This window comes from Nelumbo nucifera, chromosome 5 (assembly GCF_055504915.1).
Source record: "Nelumbo nucifera cultivar China Antique chromosome 5, China Antique-T2T, whole genome shotgun sequence".
Lineage (NCBI taxonomy): Eukaryota > Viridiplantae > Streptophyta > Magnoliopsida > Proteales > Nelumbonaceae > Nelumbo > Nelumbo nucifera.
Window position 1 is genome coordinate 28,491,752 of NC_142653.1, and position 22,809 is coordinate 28,514,560.

The 22,809-nt window shown below is 42.8% G+C and overlaps 1 protein-coding gene across 3 annotated transcripts in view; it reads right to left on the reverse strand.

Annotated features, from left to right (window-relative positions):
* The window catches only part of LOC104600140 (nucleoporin (DUF3414)), a 117,193-nt gene that overhangs the window by 29,608 nt on the left and 64,776 nt on the right, over window positions 1–22,809 (reverse strand). For all 3 annotated transcript variants that reach the window (XM_010262981.3, XM_088887399.1, XM_088887400.1), the window contains 4 exons: window positions 16,605–16,690; window positions 16,326–16,436; window positions 14,783–14,878; window positions 14,121–14,209 (listed from right to left, as the gene is read on the reverse strand). In XM_010262981.3, the coding sequence (XP_010261283.1) occupies window positions 14,121–14,209; window positions 14,783–14,878; window positions 16,326–16,436; window positions 16,605–16,690 (382 nt within the window). The remainder of the gene's footprint in view (window positions 1–14,120; window positions 14,210–14,782; window positions 14,879–16,325; window positions 16,437–16,604; window positions 16,691–22,809) is intronic.

Genomic DNA, 22,809 nt, shown 5'->3' on the forward strand with positions numbered 1-22,809 from the left:
CTGCCGACACTCAAGGGAGGCTTGGCATGCGGGCTTGGCTCAAGCATGACCCTTCACCACGCCAGCCCCTTGCCCAAGCTAAGTGAGCTACCCCGTTGCCTCTAGCGCACGGGTGTGTTCCGGCCCAAGCGGTTGCCTATCAACATGGCACACAGGTGCCTATCATCATCGGCATACAGGAGACCCTTCACATCGGTGCCAAGTCACCTCCTCGGCACACAGTCGCCTTGCATTATGGTTGTCCCCCTTTAGCATGTAAGCGGCGCCTCCCATGGACCGGTCTGAGCCAGTCGAGTGCCCCGGCCATTGGACTTGAGGTCATGATCTAGTGCTACTGACCTTGGTGGAGCCATCTCATCGGGCAACTCCTAATCTCTAAGTGCATAAAGGCTTGTCCTGACCTACCTTGGCCTGGACGCTGCATGGGGTGCGGTCAATTGCAGCCGCAATTGGTGTCAAGCAGATTAGCCCAGAGCCAGTTGAAGCGATCATCACGACAAGCAACAACATTGTGGGGTGCGGTCCCTAGGCACTTCCACCCAGGATCGAACAAAATTCAGATCAGGCCTGGCAAGAGGCCATTTATTGTTCGTGTCCCCATTCCAATGACCCTAAAACAGCTTCCTTGCGGGGGCAGACGCATTGGTTGTTGTCCTCATGCGGGGGCAGACGCGTGAGCCTTGATAGGAATGTGGGTACACTGGCCATTGGAGCAAGGCGGCCCTACACCGGCAAAGTATCAGGTGGACATGCTCAGTTCAAACAGGTGGATCATTCGTAGCAGCGACAGCGCACCACAAGGCGAGTGCATGTTCGACAACTCGTGGGTAAAAGTTGCCACACTCGCGTTCAAAGCGGTTAGGTCTCCTTGAGGCAGCAGTAGTGGGGCCCCCTCGAAGTGAAGAGGTAGCTCGAGTCGGCGAGGCGAAGCATAGTTTCAAGGGCCAAGAGAGCATAAGCCATGGCTAGGTTTGAGTAATCCGAATCGGCGAGGTGAAGTCTGCAGGCCAGAATGGTGAAAGGGTACCCAGGTCATCACCAACATGAGGAGTAGACCTATCAGCGTGTTCGGTAGCATCACTAAAAAGCTACCAAGAAGACGGTCGAGCCTTGAGGTAAGATGATACATGGGGCGGACCTCCGCGAAGCACCACACATTTCTTCGAGGGCCCTTCTTTCACAGTTCAATGGCATAGCCATTGCGCGGTTTGAGTAACCTCAACATTGGGGGTGAAGTCCAGGCAGGCCGGCATGGTGAAATGGTCAGGCGAGCACTGGAACTGGCAGACATGTGGATGGCGCGGGACAAAGACGCCCATTCACGGAAGGAGTCATTGTTGAGGACTACAATGAAGTGAGTGGGGGAGCCGGTTACGGTCTGACACAGGCTTAGCCTTGCCTACGCTTGGCAGGCTTACGTTAGGGACATCACCGTCATTTTCGCCTCTAAGATTTTTGGGAGAATTAATGTTATCTTCAGGCAGACCACCAAAAGCTTAACGTACTCTTTGAGGGGTGGTCGACCTCCTTGGGTGCCTAACCTTGGCACTCCTAGACCTTCATCCCTTGCGGGGCGGCTCTGGTTAATGGCTAGCATGGCTACCGGCACTACGCTGCCGACACTCAAGGGAGGCTTGGCATGCGAGCTTGGCTCAAGCATGACCCTTCACCACGCCAGCCCCTTGCCCAAGCTGAGTGAGCTACCCCGTTGCCTCTAGCGCATGGGTGTGTTCCGGCCCAAGCGGTTGCCTATCAACATGGCACACAGGTGCCTATCATCATCGGCATATAGGAGACCCTTCACATCGGTGCCAAGTCACCTCCTCGGCGCACAGTCGCCTTGCATTATGGTTGTCCCCCTTTAGCACGTAAGCGGCGCCTCCCATGGACCGGTCTGAGCCAACCAAGTGCCCCGGCCATTGGACTTGAGGTCATGATCCAGTGCTACTGACCTTGGTGGAGCCATCTCATTGGGCAACTCCTAGCCTCTAAGCGCATAAAGGCTTGTCCTGGCCCACCTTGGCCTGGACGCTGCACGGGTTTCTTTCGCTGTAGAACTACCCCCGTGACAGTTGGTATCAGAGCAAGCTAGCCAATTGCAACCGCAATTGGTGTTAAGCAGATTAGCCCAGAGCCAGTTGAAGCGGTCATCACGACAAGCAGCAACATTGTGGGGTGCGGTCCCTAGGCACTTCCACCCAGGATCGAACAGAATTCAGATCAAGCCTGGCAAGAGGCCATTTATTGTTCGTGTCCCCATTCCAATGACCCTAAAACAGCTTCCCTTGCGGGAGCAGACACATTGGTTGTTGTCCTCATGTGGGGGCAGACGCGTGAGCCTTGATAGGAATGCGGGTACACTGGCCATTGGAGCAAGGCGGCCCTACACCGGCAAAGTATCAGGTGGACATGCTCAGTTCAAACAATCATTCGCAACAGCGACAACGCACCACAAGGCGAGTGCATGTTCGGCAACTCATGGGTAAAAGTTGCCACACTCGCATTCAAAGCGGTCAGGTCTCCTTGAGGCAGGAGCAGTGGGGCCCCCTCGGAGTGAAGAGGTAGCCCGAGTTGGCGTGGCGAAGCGTAGTTTCGAGGGCCAAGAGAGCATAAGCCATGGCTAGGTTTGAATAACTCGAATCAGCGAGGTGAAGTCTGCAGGCCAGCATGGTGAAAGGGTACCCAGGTCATCACCAACATGAGGAGTAAACCTATCAGCGTGTTCGGTAGCATCACTGAAAAGCTACCAAGAAGACGGTCGAGCCTTGAGGTAAGATGATACATGGGGCGGACCTCCGCGAAGCACCACACACAATTCTTCGAGGGCCCTTCTTTCATAGTTCAACGGCATAGCCATTGCGCGGTTTGAGTAACCTCAACACTGGGGGTGAAGTCTAGGCAGGCCGACATGGTGAAATGGTTCCGTCCCCATAAATGGACACCAATATAGGCAAGACCCGGGTTGGTCAGGCGAGCCCTAGAACTGGCAGACATGTGGATGGCGCGGGACACAGACACCCATTCACGAAAGGAGTCATTGTCGAGGACAACAATGAATTGAGTGGGGGAGCCTGTTACGGTCTGACACAGGCTTAGCCTTGCCTACGCTTGGCAGGCTTACGTTAGGGACATCACCGTCATTTTCGCCTGTAAGATTTTTGGGAGAATTGATGTTATCTTCAGGCAGACCACCAAAAGCTTAACGTACTCTTTGAGGAGGGGTGGTCGACCTCCTTGGGTGCCTAACCTTGGCACTCCTAGACCTTCATCCCTTGCGGGGCGGCTCTAGTTAATGGCTAGCATGGCTACCGGCACTGCGCTGCCAACACTCAAGGGAGGCTTGGCATGCGGAATAGGCTCAAGCATGATCCTTCACCACACCAGCCCCTTGCCCAAGCTGAGTGAGCTACCCCGTTGCCTCTAGTGCACAGGTGTGTTCCAGCCCAAGCAGTTGCCTATCAACATGGCACACAGGTGCCTATCATCATCGGCATACAGGAGACCCTTCACATCGGTGCCAAGTCACCTCATCGGCGCACAGTCGCCTTGCATTATGGTTGTCCCCCTTTAGCACATAAGCGGTGCCTCCCATGGACCGGTCTGAGCTAGCCGAGTGCCCCGGCCATTGGACTTGAGGTCATGATCCAATGCTATTGACCTTGGTGGAGCCATCTCATCGGACAACTCCTAGCCTCTAAGCGCATAAAGGCTTGTCCTGGCCTACCTTGGCCTGGACGCCGCACGAGTTTCTTCCGCTGTAGAACTACCCTCGTGACACAACGGGGTTCCACCTACACCCAAATAATGATACAACCCAGTTCCAATTATTGATAGCAAAAGAGCACGATATCAGCAAATGGTTACAGTCCTCACCCTTCCGTTTACATATAAAGCACCAATTTGGGGACAAACACATATAAGGTTTCTTCTTTTGCAAGTTTTCCACAGTATTGATCTTATCATAATAGGCTTCCCAACAGAACACAACTATTTTAGAAGGTAGTGTCCTTGACCAAACCACTTTAACAAAGAAGACCTGAGAAGAGGGGGTGGAAGAAAAGGGATTTAAAGAAAGATGCACAATTGAAGGAGCCAACCGGGGTTAGAGACCAAACCCTTCTATCCGGGTTAGGGGGGTCCAAACACACAGAGTCTAGAAGCAACAAGAGCTTTGAAGCACAAGAAGATTCATCATCCCTTAACCCTCTTTGGAACCCAAAATCCCAGTTTAAATCCAATGGGAGAAACGGGTGGGGGGGGGAACCTAGAAATAGGTTTCTTTTTAAAGAGGGAGATGGAATAGAGGGAAGGGAAACAATCTTTTAGGGGTTGAATGATCACTCAAATGTCTTCCCAAAAAAAGAATGGAATTTCTAGAACAAACATCATACCTTACAAACATGAGGAATTTGGAGAGAATGATAGAAATTGCCTTCCAGGGTGTTACGAGCAAAGCCCATCGGGATACCCCTGCATCCCAACCTAATTCGGAACAGCCATGGATACTCTTCACTACTTCATGCCACAACCTCTCTCTCTCCAGGGGCCACCTCCAAAGCCACTTACCTAAAAGAGCTTCGTTCTTACTCACTAAATTCCCTAATCCTAGGACTCCTTTTTTGCTTTGACTCACCACCTCCAACCTAATTAAGTGGTCTCTTTATTCTTCTCCAAGTTCCCATAAGAAGGAAGTCCCTCATCAATTTTTCCAACCTCTTTGCCTCCCTTTTAGGAATTCTAAAGACTAATAGGAAGTATATTGACAAGTTGGCTAGAGTTGCCTTAATCAAAGAAACTCTACCCCCCAAGGAAATATAGTTTATCTTCTAAGCTGCCATTTTTTTTTTTCAAAATTTTCCACCACTGGGTTCCGAAACCTACTTTCTTTTGGATTTGCACCTAAGGGAAGTCTTAGGTAGGATAAAGGCCACTCTAACCAAGTGCATTCTAAACAAGCTGCTATAGACTCCACCTCCTCTCTGTTCAAATTTATTCCCACAACATAGCTCTTCTCAAAATTTATCTTCAAATTTGAGGCCCTCTCAAAGTGAATTATTAAATCCTTCAAATTCATTACCTCCATCAGATCACAACCTTCACAAAAGATTATTATGTCATCTGCAAATTGAAGATGGATAACTAAAACTCTGTCTCTACCTATTCTCCACCTACTTAAAGACCCGGCCCTATCCGCTTCTAAGAGGAGTCTACTCAAAGCGTCAACAACTAGAGTGAATAGGAAAGATGACATGGGATCGCCTTGTCTCAGACCCCTACTAGCTGGGGAAAAACCATTAACTTCCCCATTGACCAAGATGGAGTAATGGCAGGAGGATAGGCAACCATTTATCCATTTGCACCATCTATACTCGAACCTACACTTCCTTAGCACGAGTACCAAGAATCCCTAATCTACTAGATCGTAGGCCTTGATGACCCGATCTCCTCACCTCATCCACACATTCATTTGCTATTATAATCTGATCTACTATTTGTCTTCCCTGAACAAAAGCTCCTTGGGCTTGGCTGATAAGACATGGAAGCACTTTTTTGATCCTCAAAGATAAGACCTTAGAGAGAGGACACCAATTCGAGACTGTGACAACACCAGCCTCTGAATGAATATTTAAAGTTGAAATCTCTACTTCAGCTTCACTCAGATCAATCAGAGCTTTACAAGATTCATAAGGTGTAATCACCATCAGCTTTGGCAGGTTCAATTCTTTGATTATCACCTACGCAATACCCCTCCAACCCTTTGGTGGGCTTGAAGTTTCCACCACAAATTTCTTCCCTCAATCCTCCTTTCCTCCTGTTGCTACCAATTTACAGCTTCTTCTTCCTTTTTCTGCAGTCATCCATTTCCTGTCATTGGATTCTTCCTCTCTCTTTTGTTTACGCACTTTCTTTCCCTTTGCTACAGCTTCTATTTGATCTGTTTTCAGCTGTTCAGCAAAATCACTCAGTAACTCTACCATTACCTTCCATCCATGACCCTTCTACCTTCTGGGAAGCAAACTAACTGCTTCTTTCTCCCTCCAAAGAATTCCTACAGAGTTATGTACCATCCTTTTGCATTCTTTTTACATTCCAGCTCATATCTCTTTCTTCCATCTAAGTTGAACTCCATAAAGTTCACTTGTTTACCTTTAGAACTTGCTCCCAAAACAAACTTCTGCATCCAACCGATCACTTCAAGACCTTCCAGCAGTATTGTGGCTTTCTTTGCCTCCCTAATCTCCAAGCTCTGCAGACCTCTGATCCTTATCTCTTCGAAAATGAAATCTTTTGCTTCAATCTTCATCACTTTCCTCCATCTTGCAGCTTCTACGAACCTTTCCTCCATCACCAAGTCTTGAAGTATCATTACGTATTTTTATATTCTTATTCTATTGAGATTATAATAATAAAATAGACAGCTATTAAACTAAATATTCATTTTGTGGGTTAATATACCAGTTTCTTTTTATTATTTTCATATTTGTTAGGGTGCAATCAACACACATTTTGATGTATGATGTCTTGAACCCGCATGATATGGTGTTGCTAATCGCATCTTGGACTTCTTTGGTGTGGGAATTTGCTGTCTGAGATTATTCTCTGTTTGAGGTAGTTTGTCCTCCTTTTTGGTGTTCCAAATCTGTTCACGCCCTTTGCAGAGAATTTGCGAGTTTCCTCCCCAGGTGTTTGGTTTCACTTGTGCTTTTGATCAGCAGTTTAATCCTCTCTAGTTGCATGCTCACATTCTAATATTCTGTTTTTTCTGACTGATCTTGCTTATGGTCATCTTTGTAATCAGAGCACTTTCCAATGAAGTATTGCCTTTTAGGCATCCAAAAACAAAATGTGTTAGTGAAGGGGTATTTTGGTCTTTGTACCTGTTGAGAGTGCTGATGTGTACTATTATGTTAGTTCGAGTGCCCCTTACTTAAATAAGGACACTTATGTCTATTCCAGTCACATTAATAATATAATAACAGGTCTGGCCGAAACTAGGGTTGACTTTTTCCTATTTTCGAACCAGACCTTTTCTCTTCTCCTTCCTCTTTCCTCTTTCTTCCTTCTTCTTTCCTCTCTTCCGTCTTGCTGTTTACTTTACAGCTAACAAACAAAACAAACTTCTAGGGCAGACCGAACTTTAACATGGTATCAGAGCTACATCAAACAAATCAGACCTGCTAGAATTCTGTTTTCTGCGCATTTGAACTAGGGTTTTTCTTGGATTTCTCAGCCGTTGGTTGGAGACTGGGAAAAGGGCTGAAAAGGAGTGATTGCCCTCTTCCCTTGGAGGTTTCTATGCCTCCGGTGGTGTCGTTGGTGATTGGTTGATGCGGTTTCTAAGCCCTCCCCTAATTAATGTAGGGCTGGTGTGTGTGGTGCAGTGGTGTTTCATTCCTTCGTGTGGTTGGCCTTCAGGCGAAGAGGTAAAGAGTTTTTTTATGCATATTTTCTGTTATGGAACACATGAGAGGTGTGGTACAGATCGTATGATGGGTTTTCAGATTGCAGTATGCTAGGGTTTATGCTGGTTTGTGTGTGATTCAAAGGGAAGTAGTGTTTACTTAATGGTGAAACCTCCGGTAGCTGTAGAGTAGGGTTTGTTGTGTTACAAGTACAACTGTCAGCCTTTGTCATTGCTGAAATCAGTGTGCAGATTTCGGTGAAGTGTCTGTGTGCAGTGTGTAGTGCTCAGGATTCAGTGATAAGGGAATTCGGCAATGGCAGATAACAATGATAGTAAACCTAGTGTGATGATATCTACTGACTACCTGAATGTCCAAATGACCTCCTTTAAACTGAATGGAGAGAATTATGTCCCTTGGGCCAAGTCTATAGAGGTTTTTCTGAAGGCGAAAAAGAAGGTAAAGCACATAAGAGAGGAGAACCCCCCCACTAATTCTTAGGAGTATGAAGACTGGGAACAGGAAGATGCACGGATTATCACATGGTTGTGGAACAGTATGGAACCCAGAATCAGTGTGAACTTCATGTTTCTTGACACAGCCAAAGAGGTGTGGGATCATGCTAAGAAATTGTATTCTGGTCAGGATAATACAACTAGGGTATATCAACTGTATCAGGAATACTTCAATCTGCAACAGGGAAATCAGAGCCTTGAGGAGTACTATGCCAGTATGAGAAATATCCGTAATGAGCTAAATGTCTATCACCCTCTCACTTCTGATGTCAAGGTTCAGCAGCAACAGAGAGAGCAACTTGATGTGACTCGGTTTCTGGTGGGGCTGAAGTCTGAGTATGAACCAGTACGAGCCTAGATACTAGGAGGATCTGCCCTTCCATCTTTAGAGGAGGTGTTTGCTCATCTTCGGAGGACTTCCATTGGATCTATGGAAAACTCTAATATCTCCGATAAATCAGCATTTGCAATGTCGAGAGGACGAGGTGGCAGAAGTGGGGCTCGAGGAGCCCAGCCTGGCCGTGGTGGCAGTAGTGGTCCAGTGTATGGCCGGAGTGGTAGTGGTGGATCTACACATATCCGTGGTGGTGGTCGTACTGGAGGCAGAGATTCAGGGGGAGCTCGTGGTAGAGGACGTGGCTCGGGTCCACGGAGGTGTACTCATTGTGGTTTGGATGGGCATACTATTAACTACTGCTATGACTTACATGGTCCACCCGCGATGCGGGCCAACCATGCCATGACTAGTGACACCAGTTCCAGCTTTAGACAGGAGAACCGGTCAGCTGACTAGATGCCTTCTACCTCTCCAGATGGTCCAGGCAAGGAGAAGGTGAGTGTTCCTCATGATGAGTATGAAAGGTTTGTCCAATCCACGTCGCAGCAGAACATAGCTACCTTTGCACACCCAGGTATGGCTTGTTTGGCATCCACACCCAAACCCTGGATTATTGACTCTGGAGCCTCCGATCACATGACGGGAACTCCAGGTGTGTTTTCATCTCTCACTCATTGCTCAACATCACAATTTGTTACCCTTGCTAATGGCTCCACATCATCTATTCGTGGTGTTGGTAATGTTGACCTAGACCCTATGTCCCTATCCTCTGTTTTATATGTACCTAAACTTCCATTTAATCTTATGTCTGTTAGTAAGCTGACCAAGTCCCTTAATTGCTCCATTACTTTACCCCTCTATGTGTGTTTTTCAGGATCTCAAGACGGGGATGAAGATTGGTGGAGGGCATGAAGCCGGTGGACTGTATTATCTTGATGGTGGTGGAAGAACGTCAACGGCACTTCAGTCATCTATTTCTCCTCTCCAGTGGCATTGTAGATTTGATCATCCTTCACTGAAAGTGCTAAAGTCCTTGGTCCCTTCATTGAGTCAACTTTCTGTTCTAGATTGTGAGTCGTGTCAATTTGGGAAACACCATCGTGTTCCCTTTAGTTCTAGGGTTGATAACCGAGTGTCGAGTCATTTTTCTTTAATTCATTCAGATGTTTGGGGTCCTTATAAAGTGATGTCATATAATGGACACAAATATTTTGTTATTTTTGTTTATGACTTTTCAAGAATGACGTGGCTCTATTTGATGAAAAAAAGAAGTGAATTATTCGCCATCTTCCAGAAATTTTATGCTGAGATCCGCAATCAATTTGGCGTTCACATCAAAATTTTCCATTCTGATAATGGCCGTGAATACTTGTCTTCATCTTTTCAAGAATACTTGGACCAACATGGCATTATACACCAAACTTCATGTACCTACACCCCACAACTAAATGGGGTTGCTGAGAGAAAGAACCGACATATTGTAGAAACGACACGCTCACTCATGCACCACATGAATGTTCTCAAACCCTTTTGGAGCGATGCAATGCTCACCTCTTTTTTCTTAATTAATCGGATGCCCATGTCTATTCTGGATGGTCGTTCTCCTTTTAGTGTCTTGTTCCCCAACATGTCTCCGTTTCCGCTTCCTCCATGGGTATTTGGGTGTGTCTGCTTCGTCCATAATCTGGGTCCCGGGACTAACAAGTTAGATGCATGATCCCTTAAGTGTATCTTCCTTGGCTATTCCCGGACTCAGAAAGGGTACAAGTGTTACCATCCTAGTTCTCGTCGTTCTTTGGTATGTACTGATGTTACTTTCTTCGAGTCTACTCTGTTCTTCATGGAGTCCGGTGATGCTACTTCCTCCACGTCACCTCCTCCTCTTCCCCTTCCTGTGGCTGATCCTCCTCTGGTTCCAATCGTGCCTACGTCTTTGCCTCCGGTGCCACCGTCCGTTGACCATCCACCTATCCGTCACGTGTATACACATCGCCCACGTGTACCGGTTGTGCCTCCTCCGGCTTCATCACTGTCAACAGATCCGGCTCCAGATCCGACACCAGCCTCCGACTTTGATCTCCCCATTGCCTTACGGAAAGCTAAACGCACCTACACCCTTCACCCTATTTCCAATTTTGTTTCCCTTACTCACTTCTCCGCCTCCCATCGTCAGTTCATCTCCTTGTTATCCTCAGTGGTTGTTCCTAAGGATGTCTAGGAAGCCCTTACCTCTCCAGAGTGGTGTCGTGCTATGGAAGAAGAGCTCTCTGCCCTACCTCATAATCACACTTGGGACCTCACCGCTCTTCCTCCTGGGAAGCAGGTTGTCAGTTGTAAGTGGGTGTATACCGTTAAGTACTTGCCAGATGGTCGTGTTGAGCGCCTGAAGGCACAATTGGTTGCAAAAGGGTACTCCCAAACCTATGGCATTGACTACACAGAGACATTCTCCCCGGTTGCTAAGATAGGGTCAGTTCGTGTTGTCATCTCCCTGGCAGCTATGTATGATTGGCCTCTACATCAACTAGATATAAAAAATGCCTTTTTGCATGGTGATTTGCTCGAGGAGGTCTACATGGAGCAACCACCAGGGTTTGTTGCTCAGGGGGAGGATGGTTAGGTATGCAGACTTAAGAAGGCTATATATGGACTTAAACAGTCCCCTCGAGCATGGTTTGGTAGGTTCAGTGAGGTGGTCAAGAAGTTTGGTATGAAACAGTGCCAAGTTGATCATTCTGTCTTCAATCATGACTCTCCAGCAGGAAAAATACTACTGGTGGTGTATGTAGATGATATCGTTGTGACTAGGAATGATAAAATGGGCATTGACAGATTGAAGGCATTCCTACAGGAACACTTTCAGACAAAGGACCTGGGCAAATTGAAATACTTTTTGGGCATAGATGTAGCAAGATCTAAGCATGGCATTAATTTGTGTCAGAGGAAATATGTGCTTGATTTACTAGAAGAAACAGGTTTGTTGGGTACTAAACCGACTAAGACACCTATGGAAACAAATACGAAGCTGAGCAGTAATATAGGTGAAGTATTTGAAGACCCTGGCAGATACTGACGTCTTGTAGGCAAACTAAACTACCTAACCATTACTCGGCAGATATTTCATTTGCGGTTAGTGTGGTGAGTCAGTTCATGCAGAAACCTTTGGTCCCACATTGGAATGCAGTGCTAAGGATTGTGAGGTACATGAAAGGAGCTCCTGGCTGTGGGTTACTGTACAAAAGTGGTGGAAAACTGGAAGTAGAAGGATACACCGATGCTGATTGGGCAGGTTCCATGTCTGATAGACGGTCTACCACAGGCTATTGTACCTTCCTGGGGGTAACCTGGTAACGTGGAAAAGTAAGAAGCAAACAGTTGTGGCAAGAAGCAGTGCAGAAGCAGAATATAGGGCCATGGCACATACTGCTTGTGAATTAGTGTGGCTAAGGAATCTTCTACAGGAGATAGGATATGACATCAGTACTCCAATGAAGCTCTATTGTGACAATCAGGCAGCGGTTCATATCTCTTCCAATCCGGTGTTTCATGAAAGAACCAAGCACATCGAAGTTGACTGTCATTTTGTGAGAGAAGGTGCTGAATGGAGTGATAGAGACTGCATATGTTAATACAGGAAATCAGTGGGCAGACTTGTTTACAAAAGGTTTGAGTCAGGGGAGAGTGGACTACATATGTAACAAGCTAGAATTATATGATATATACTCACCAGCTTGAGGGGGAGTATTAGTGAAGGAGTATTTTGGTCTTTGTACCTGTTGAGAGTGCTGATGTGTACTATTATGTTAGTTCAAGTGCCCCTTAATTAAATAAGGGCACTTATGTCTTTTCTAGTCACATTAATAATATAATAACAGGTCTGGCCGAAACTAGGGTTGACTTTTTCCTATTTTCGAACCAGACCTTTTCTCTTCTCCTTCCTCTTTCTTCCTTCTTCATTCCTCTCTTCCTTCTTGCTGTTTACTTTACAGCTAACAAACAAAACAGACTTCTAGGGCAGGTCGAACTTTAACAAAATGATTGCATTGAACCAACATAGTCATATTCTTCTTACCATATTGCACTTTGCAAAGAAAGTGATAAGCTTATTCTGCATTCCACTGTGTGAACCAAATACATACAAAAAAGAAAAAAAGAAAAGAAAAAATTGCTACACTAAATACCAAGCAATCTAATAAATGCACTAACACATGTCATGATGTATTGGTAGCCCACAAAGTTAGCAACAAAGCTTAATTAGTACCATATAATTAAACAGAAGAATACATCTCCTCTTCCAACAAAATGTACAATGGAAAGAAGAGAGAAGAAACAATGACAGGAGAAACAGAAAAGACCCGAAATTAAACTAAAATGCAATACTAGTATACCAAGGAAAAGCTCAACTTAATCTTACTACAAGAAAACCTTATGTCTTAAGTAGAAAAGAAAATGATCAGCACTAAGAACCATAGTATTATTTAGTTTTTTTATCAATGGAACTTTGATTATATTAAAAACATGTGAAAAGCATTAAAAGTTTAATTTAATGACCATAACATCAGCCCTAAAACCAACACTATGTTACAAAGATCCCCAAAACAATTGCTGCCTTTCTACCCCTTGTTTAGCAAGGAAGTCAGCTACCCCATTTGCAATCCTTCTAACCCATTTGAATTCAGCATCCAGCTCTTTTGAAGTCCTTTCTATTTCCCTGAAAGCATTCTTGAGAGTCCATGGAATATGTCTATTACTTCATGCCAAGAGAACTTTTGAGTCCCCTTCCAATATTTCTGAGGCCCAATTGCTTAGCTAATCTGAGACCTTGTAGTAAAGCCAATATTTCAGAGTTATGGAGTTAGCCACACCGAGTGTCCCGGAGTAAAGGGCCACTAATTTGCCCTCTGAATTTCTAATTGCTCCACTAATACCTGCCATACCCGGATTACCCAGAGAGCATCCATCAAAGTTCAGCTTATCTTTACTACCTTGTGGGGGGTTTCCATTCCATTTTTATTCTTTGTCTCTAGAGGATTGTGCTATCTCCTTCCAAGCCCTTAGAATATCAGTCAATGTGAACTCTGAAAGCATTCCATGTTTTCAATCCAAAATGTGAACTCTGAAAGTATTCCATTGTCACAATAACCTCCTCCACAGTTTTACTTTTGCCATTAAAAATTCTGTTATTCCTTTCCTCCCAAACCACCCAAACAGTTGCAGCCTTAGTAGCTCACCATATCAACCTTCCTCTTTTCTTTAATTGCTGAAGGAAGTTAGGCCTGAAAATGTCTGCCACCTCTTGAGGAGGGAATCACCTGCAACCGGAAAGATCACAGAGAAACTCCCAGATAAGAGTAACAAAGGAACAGGAGATTAATAAGTAGGGTAGGGTTTCTCCACTTTTCCACACAACAAGCACATATGAGGAGAGAGGCAGCAAAAAGGCCTTCTTCTTTGCAGCACATCACAAGCGCTAACCTTTCCAAGAAAAGATTCCTTGCAGAAAGCTCGAACCATAGGTGGGATAGTATTATTTAGTTAAACATATGTTCAAATAAACCTAGTTCAAATTTAACCAATAAGATGAACTACACATAACTGGACATATGATCACCATAACTGTTTATCTAATATTGAATTTGCTAACAATCAACTTGGTCAAATAGCCAGAACAGATTCAGGATTTAGAGTATGCTAGAAGAGGCTAATGACATGAATAGCCAATGAATGGAAATGGTGTGAATAGAGAAGCAGGACTTAAACATTAAGCATAAACAGGAAACTTAACAATAACATAATGTAGGAACCTCAACAAACAAAAACAGTTTAAAGACAATTGCTCATTCAACAAGAATCAGAGAAACATGCCTGAAATAGTCAATTGGCAACATTCCTCATTCTGTTCACAATCAATTAAGAGCATTCTTGCAAGTCCACCCGACAGACACCATCTGCCACTGAAAAGAAGAGAAGTTCCTTGTGACAAGATGAAAGCTTGATTTTAAATATAAAACTTAAATCAATCTAACAATGCTCTTCTAATAGCAACACAAAAACAGTGGGGAAAAGCGTACAAAGTGTATTTGAGATTAATCCTTTTCCAAGGTGAAAGAAGAAAAATTTAAAAGGGAAGAATAGTATACTTATTAAAATACTTTCTACTAAGTTAGGAGAGTTGCAAGCAAAAACTATACTAAATTATTGATTGAAAACATTCCATGGATGGAAACATCAAGGGAACCAACACTTATTACAATAAATTTGGAATGCATACAAGTACATCATTGTCAAAATAACATAATTCTGTTAAAATTTGAAAAGTAAGATGAAGCAAGCAGATTATAAGTTCTTAAACATTTCTTTGATGCACCAATAAGGAATAAAAGAAGGATTTTTTTATGAATAAAATAATATGCATGTAATGTGATTTGAACCTTCACCACTTGTGTAAATAACAACTACTATTACCACCAAGCTATGACCAAGTTATTTAGGAATAAAAAAAGGATATTGTTTGACTATGAATTCACCTTGACACATTACTGTTCTCTTCAAAACTATTTATCCTCAGGGCCACATCAAGTATATTTGACTTTAGAGCCACCACAGCAACATGAGATGGAGAGCTGCAATTGCAGAATTGGGACAAAAAGTTCACCATTACACACTATAAAAAAAAAAAAAAATCTTTCTTTTATATGTACACACAGTACAGGAAGAATGGAAACCCTTCTCATTTATTTATTTTATTATTTTTTTCAAGGAACCTTACTTTCCAGTTATAGAAGAAAATCGACACAAATTTTAACATGAAATTGTCAAACATTTTTCTTATATCAAATTCATATAAGGATATGATTGTGATTAATCATTTTGTCAGAGATTTAAATAATCAGGAGCACCTCTTTACTTTTATCAATGTCCTCCTGACCATGATTAACCATAAGGCAAGGCAAATGCCAAATAAAAATAATACCTTGGCTTTGGAAGCTGTTTGTTCGGCCACATTTCCCCCAATACCACAAGTTAAGGCAAATGGCAAACAAATAAAAGACTTGGCTTTGGAAACTGTTTGTTCAACTACATTTCCCTAAATTAACTACATTATATTTATTCTTCTATGGCCAACAGTGTAAGACATGAACATGTTTGAAATGGTAGACTTGCAAAACTTAATAATTGCATAATATCAATGAAATAAGTCCATAAAAAGTTAGTATAAATGAAAAACATCTATTGAAGCAAAAAAAAAAAAAACAGAATCATTCATATAAAAAGTAAAAGAACAAATATGAAAACATTTAGAGTGCATTTGGTAAGATGCAAATGCAAATAGTTCATGAAAAAATGCAGACTTGGTTTGGTTCTGCCTTGATAAATTTTGTATTCTTAAAAAACGTATTTGGTTGTGATTCCAAGACAGGAATCTACCTTTTTTACATTGATCAACTTTGGGTGCAAAAGTTTGCTTCGAGTTTTTGAAAACAAACTTTGCTCCTATTTTGAATGAAACATGTCAGACAAAAAATTTACTGTCATTTTCTGTAATAAAAATGCTTTCTTACCAAACACCTGCAAAGCTGAACCAGTTTGCAAATTCGCTTCAGTTCAGCGTTTGCACTCTTACCAAACACAGCCTTACTGAAAAGTGAGCCAATTGGAGTATCTCTGGAACTGTAGAAACTAGAAAATCATCTAATATCATATTCATTGTAGTAGCAAATACAATCTCATTTTGGATTTAAAAGAATGCAATATACTAGCTGATGGTTATTTAAAGTAAGAAATAATCCAAGGGCTTATAACCTAACAGGAAAGCTCTTGATGGCCTATAATGGAGGGAGATGGTTCGTGTAGATGACTACAAATAATTGGGATTAAGGCCGAGTTAAGTTATACAGGCCCAGGTTCCTGAGAAGCTGATGAATAGTAACTACTAATGAGCCTTCTGTTTATAGTTGTCCATTTGGTGTTCACCTTCTGTATAGCTTAGCTTAGTGATACAACCATACAACAATACGTATTCAGAATCACAATGCATGTGCAAAGCAAACAGAAACATGAATGGCATACCACTTCAACATGTTCGCCATTATAGTAATGCTCAAGGCCATCAGTTTTGCACCACTACCATCAGGCGATAAATTTTTTACCAAAGTGCAGATAATCTCAACAACATCAACCCTACAGAAGACAATAAACAATTTATACTGAGAAAATAGAATAGTAAACTATTTGTAAAAAAGGACATGGAAGAATATCCAAAATGATCATAGGGTACAATCAATAAAACAAAATGTGAAGGCTCGATGAAAGTAAATATCAAGAAAATTTTGTAAGCCAGTAAATTACCGTAAACTCTCTTCTATATGCCCACTTGTGCGAGCTGCTTGAACTGGAGATGAATTACCAATGTCCAACAATGAAAAACATACAGCCTACAAAATTACAAACTTAAAATCAGTTCAGGGACAAAACATATTTAAAATAATAAGAATCCCAATAGCAGCCCCATCCACATAATACATAGACATGATGGTCTATTCTTAAATACAGGTCTTTCTTACTAAAGAACCGAATTGCAAAAAACAAGGCTCACTTCTATCAACACAGACCTGGTTAAGTAAACCCAATATTACTGAAGAAAACTGAAGAGAGGAGAGCTTGAGAGTTCAGCAATGAGGGTCTGAGAATGAGAGTTTCGAACCTACTCTCTCTCAGCACCCTAACATTCTTCTATTTAGATATATTTACAAGGAGGCCCTTAGGTGGGCAAGAATTTACAAAGAACTTAATATAGACAGGATGGGCCCAGAATAAGGCCCATTACAGAAAAGAAACATAAATAACAAGAAAGAATAAACAACCTATGGGCCATTTGGCCCATCTTCTCTACACTCCCCTTCAAGCTGAGCATAGATGTCAATCATGCCAAGCTTGCTGGTATCATGCTGAAGTTTTGCCTTGGGAATGCCTTTGGTGAGAAAATCTACCAACTGTCCTTCAGATGTGATGAAAGGAAGACACTTCACCCGAAGAGATCCTTTCCCTAATGAAGTGTCGATCAACTTCAATATGCTTGGTTCTATCATGTTGCACTGGGTTGTGAGCAATGTTGATGGCAGCCTGATTATCACAATACAACATCATTGGCTTGTCATATTCAACTCCAAATTTTTCCATCAATGATTTTAGCCAAAATAATTCAGAAACTCCATGTGCCATGGCCCTGTATTCTGCTTCAGCAGAGGACCGAGCAACAACCGATTGTTTCTTGCTTCTCCAAGAAACAACATTACCAGCCACCAAGCTGCAATACCCAGAAGTAGATTTTCTGTCATCAATGTTTCCGGCCCAGTCAGCATCGGTGTAGGCTTCAACTTTCATATGACCATGCTTGGCAAACAGAATACCTTTTCCTGGGGAGCCCTTCAAATAACATAGGATTCTCTCTGCTGCTGCCATATGAGTGTCTCGGGGAGCATGCATGAATTGGCTAATGCAACTGACTGCATATGCAATATTTGGCCGAGTCATGCATAGATACAAAAGATTCCCAAGAAGTCTCTGAAAGATTCCTTTGTCTTCTAACAATGTCCCTTCTGAGGCTGAGAGTTTATGACTCATATCAATAGGAGTAGCAACTGGTCTAGCACCCATCTTTCCAGTCTCGGAGAGCAAGTCAAGAACATACTTCCTTTGGGATATAAGAATCCCATCCTTGGATCGAGCCACTTCTATACCAAGAAAGTATCTTAAGTCTCCCAAATCTTTAATCTCAAACTCTGTATGGAGAAAAGATTTTAGATCATGAATTCCTGAAACATCATTACCAGTCACTACAATATCATCTACATACACAATGAAGTATACTGCCAGAGGTCCACTCCTCTTCACAAAAAGAGTATGATCGGACTGTGTCTGCACATAACCAAAGTTAACAAGTGTTGTTCTAAATCTCTCAAACCATGCTCTAGGGGACTGTTTTAGTCCATAAAGAGATTTCTTCAGCCTGCATACCTTCCCTTTCATATCAGTTCCATACATCCCTGGAGGAAGAGACATATAAACCTCCTCATGTAATTCACCATTCAGAAATGCATTCTTCACATCCAATTGATAAAGGGGCCAGTCAAAGTGAGCAACTAAAGATAGAAGAACCCTCACAGATGTCATCTTGGCAACAGGTGCAAAGGTCTCTAAATAATCAATCCCATATGTCTGTGTATAGCCTTTTGCAACCAGCCTGGCCTTGTACCTTTCAATAGTGCCATCAGCTTGGTATTTGATAGTAAAGACCCACTTGCAACCGACTGGATCCTTCCCTTCAGGCAAATCCACCACTTCCCATGTGTCATTCTTGTATAGGGCATCGATTTCAGATCTCATAGCATCCCTCCACTCTGGAATCTTAAGAGCTTCTGACACAGACCTGGGAATAGGATGAGAAGCAACAGAAGAGAGATAGGCAAAGTATGGAGGTGAAAGCAAACTGTAAGAAAGGTGCTTGGAAATGCAGTGTGCAGTGCACTTCCGTTTTCCTTTCCTAACAGCAATGGGAATATCAAGGTCAAAAAAGGATGAATCCAAAGATGCTGAAACAATACCTGTTGTCTCTTCTGTGACTGGAAGTGTATGAGGCCCATGTGTTGTAGGATAAACAACCTGCACATTTCTAGATCTTTGCCTTTGATACACCTTGGGATTGAGGATAGGACGAGGAGGTAGAGTACTGGGACAAGGGGAAAGGAATGACTGATCCACCCTTGATGCATTTGAAAGAGAAGCAGACACATCAAGAGACTCAACAGGGACAGGAAGAGGAAGAGCAAACACCTGTGACAAATCCTCCCCCTGTGGACAATGTCCTTCTGGAGAGGAACCATAAAAGGGGGAAAGCTCATCAAAGGTGACATCCATTGAGACATACCGATTGCCAGACTTTGGATCAAAATAACAATAACCCTTCTGTGTGGGGGAATAACCAAGGAAGATACACTTTTGAGCTTTGGGTTCAAATTTATGCCTTTGGACACTTGGAACATGTATATAACAGGTGCAGCCAAAGACACGAATAGGAACAAGAAAAAGGTCCTTGTCTGGATGAAGAAGATTGAAGGGAGACTTAAACCCCAAAACCCTGGATGGCATACGGTTTATAAGATAGGTAGCAGTAAAAACAGCATCACCCCAAAACCTAGTAGGAACATGTGAGGCAAATAAGATACTTCTTGCAACTTCAACAATATGCCTATTTTTCCTCTCAGCAACTCCATTCTGTTCTGGGGTCCTAGCACATGAGCTTTGATGAATAACCCCCATGTCAGAGAGATAGCAGGATAGGTTTTTCTCAAAGTATTCTTTTGCATTGTCAGATCTGAAAATTTTAACCCTGGTATCAAATTAGGTTAAAACAAATTCATGGAATTGTCTTACAAGTCTTGGAACTTCATCACGGGATTTCATCAGGAATATCCAAGTGAACCGAGAAAAATCATCAATAAACAGGATAAAATATTTATAGCCACCCATGGAAGGTAAGTGGTAAGGCCCCCACACATCAGAGTGCACAATATTAAAAGGAAAAGATCTTTTATTACTCAAAGGATAATTGTTTCTACAATGCTTTGACAATTCACAAGACTCACAATGAAGACTAGACAAACTAATTCCCTTAAACAGTTCAGGGAAAAGATGACTCAAGGCAGAAAAAGACAGATGACCAAAACGACGATGACAACATAATCCGACTAACAGACTCTGAATAAACAGATCCAAAAGCAGCATTCCCAAGATGATCAGTGCATTGTTCCAGGGTATCAAGCAGGTATATTCCGTTCGCCTCATGGCCACTCCCAATCACCTTCTAAGACTCCAGATCCTGAAAAACACAGTAGGAAGAAAAGAAGGTTACACAACAGTTTAGTGATTTGGTTAAACTGCTTACAGACAACAAATTTGTATTTAGTTTAGGTACATGAAGGGCAGAAGGTAGGAACAAGGAATCCGTAGCCTTGATGGTTCCCTTACCAGAGATAGGGGCAAGTGAACCATCAGCTAAAGTGATTTTATCACGTCCAGGGAGCAAGTCATATGAAACAAATAGGGTAGAAAGATTAGTCATATGGTCAGAAGCACCTGAGTCAATAATCCAAGGGATCTTGAGATTACCTGAAGTGGTAGCATGATTGGCAGAAGCCCTTATACCTGAATGAGCAAATACTGAAGCAACAGAAGAATTACCTGAAGGGTTGGAAGAAGAGGTCACATCACTCAGCTGACTAATCATCTTCCCAAACTTTTCATATTCTGCTCTCATGGCTGCCAACTGTGTAGAAGTAAACATTTCTTCACTATCTGGCCCGGTAGCTACATTTGCACTTCCTGATCTTTTACTATCATACTTTTTCTGAAACCGACTGGGAACAAGATTAGGATGTAATTTCCAGCACTTATCTTTGGTGTGCTTTGACTTCTTGCAGTACTCACATATAACTTATTTCTTTCCTATGCCACCAGAAGTTCCAGCATTCCCTTTGGGTTTAATCCCCATATTGGCAAAGCGATCATTCATATCAGCCCCTTGAACCTGAACAGCCCTTCTGCTCTCTTCACTACTCACCAATGCATAAGCTTGTGACAAAGAGACACACTCCTTGGAAAGAATATTCCGTTTTGTGATATCATATTTTGGGTTTAGTCCAGTTAAGAACTCAAATACCCTGTCCCTTTCAACCAATTTTCTGTAAGTCTCTGCATCATTGGTGGTGTCCCAAGGTACAGCTTCTATTAGGTCAATCTCTTGCCATAAGGACTTCAGGGTTGAGAAATATACAGCAAGAGGTTTCTCCCCTTGTCTTAAATTCTTTACATCACTTCTCAATTTATATGCCCGGGCCACATTGAGTTTTTGTGAATAGGTTTCCGCAACACTGTCCCAAATTTCTTTTGCTGAATTCATCCATATGTTGGCTGATTTGCGGCTGCATTGAGTTCACAAGCCACCCAATGACAGTGTAATTTTCTTGCATCCACTTCTCATAGGATGGATCATCTTCTGGGGGAGCCTTCTTACTCCCGGAAATGAATCCCCACTTTCCTCTACTACAAACATGAATCTTTACTGATTGTAACCATGCCAGATAATTAGTTCCATCTAGTTTAACTGTGGTCACAGTCAATAAGGAATCATTTGGAGTTCCCTGAACCAGTCCATATTCGGCACCACTTTTGTTTTCAAACTCTGAGGAGTACATCATGTAAATACTCTAAACAGAGTTCAGCCGACCACAAGAAGACAATATACTGAGTTCAGCCTTCAAGAAGTAATCAGAAACTCCTAGGCACTGTGCAATCAGCCGAAGTACCTTTTCAAAGTTGTGCACTCAGCCAAGAAGAGTAAATACCAATCGGTATTGCTGAACAGGCCTTTTCACAAACACAGTGTGGGCAATAGAGACAGCCCCACTGTCAAGGAAGAGAAAAGACCCCAAAAAACAGTTCGTATAGCCCCTTAAAACAGCCAAAATATGAGTAACAATACACAGCCTTGTTACAAGGATGTTTCGATAGGTTTTAATAGTCCAAGAAGAAGAGAAAGACAACGCAGAAATTTCTGGGTTAAACCAGATTTAATACAGTCGAAGGTAGTATAGAACAGCTAGGGTTTTCGGACACTTCAACAGTCCAAACACAGTCGAAGATAATACAGAACAACCAGAAACTGAGCACAACTTATAGTTCGAGCTTCAACAGTCCAAACACAGTCGAGCTTCAAAAACAGAACAACCAGTCCAAACACAGTCGAGCTTCAATAGTCCAAACACAGTCGAACTTCAGAGCAGAAAACTGAGCACAACTTACAGTTCGAGCTTCAACAGTCCAAACACAGTCAAGCTTCAAAAACAAAACCGAGCTGTTCCCCTTCTCCTTCAAAAACAGAACCGAGCTTCAAACACATCCAAACACTTTCGGCAGGTTTTAACAGTCCAAGAAGAAGAGAAAAAACAGTCCAGAAATTCCTGGGTTAAACTAGATTTAATGCAGTCGAAGGTAGTACAAAACAGCTAGGGTTTTCGGACACTTCAACAGTCCAAACACAGTCGAAGATAATAAAGAACAACCAGAAACTGAGCAACTTACAGTTCGAGCTTCAACAGTCCAAACACAGTCGAGCTTCAAAAACAGAACAACCAGTCCAAACACAGTCAAGCTTCAATAGTCCAAACACAGTTGAACTTCAGAGTAGAAAACTGAGCACAACTTACAGTTCGAGCTTCAACAGTCCAAACACAATCGAGCTTCAAAAACAGAACCGAGCTTTTCCCCTTCTCCTTCCCCTTTTTTTTTTCTCTGATTCTTCCTGGTCACCAAACCCCTTCCCCAAGAGATTCTAGTCTTGGGCTCGTCCACTGACCTCCAAGAATCAGGCAGTATGTGACTAAGCTTCCAACCCTATGATATTCAGGTTCAGATATGCTCTGATACCATGAAGAAAACTAAAGAGAAGAGAGCTTGAGAGTTCAGCAATGAGGGTCTGAGAATGAGAGTTTCGAAC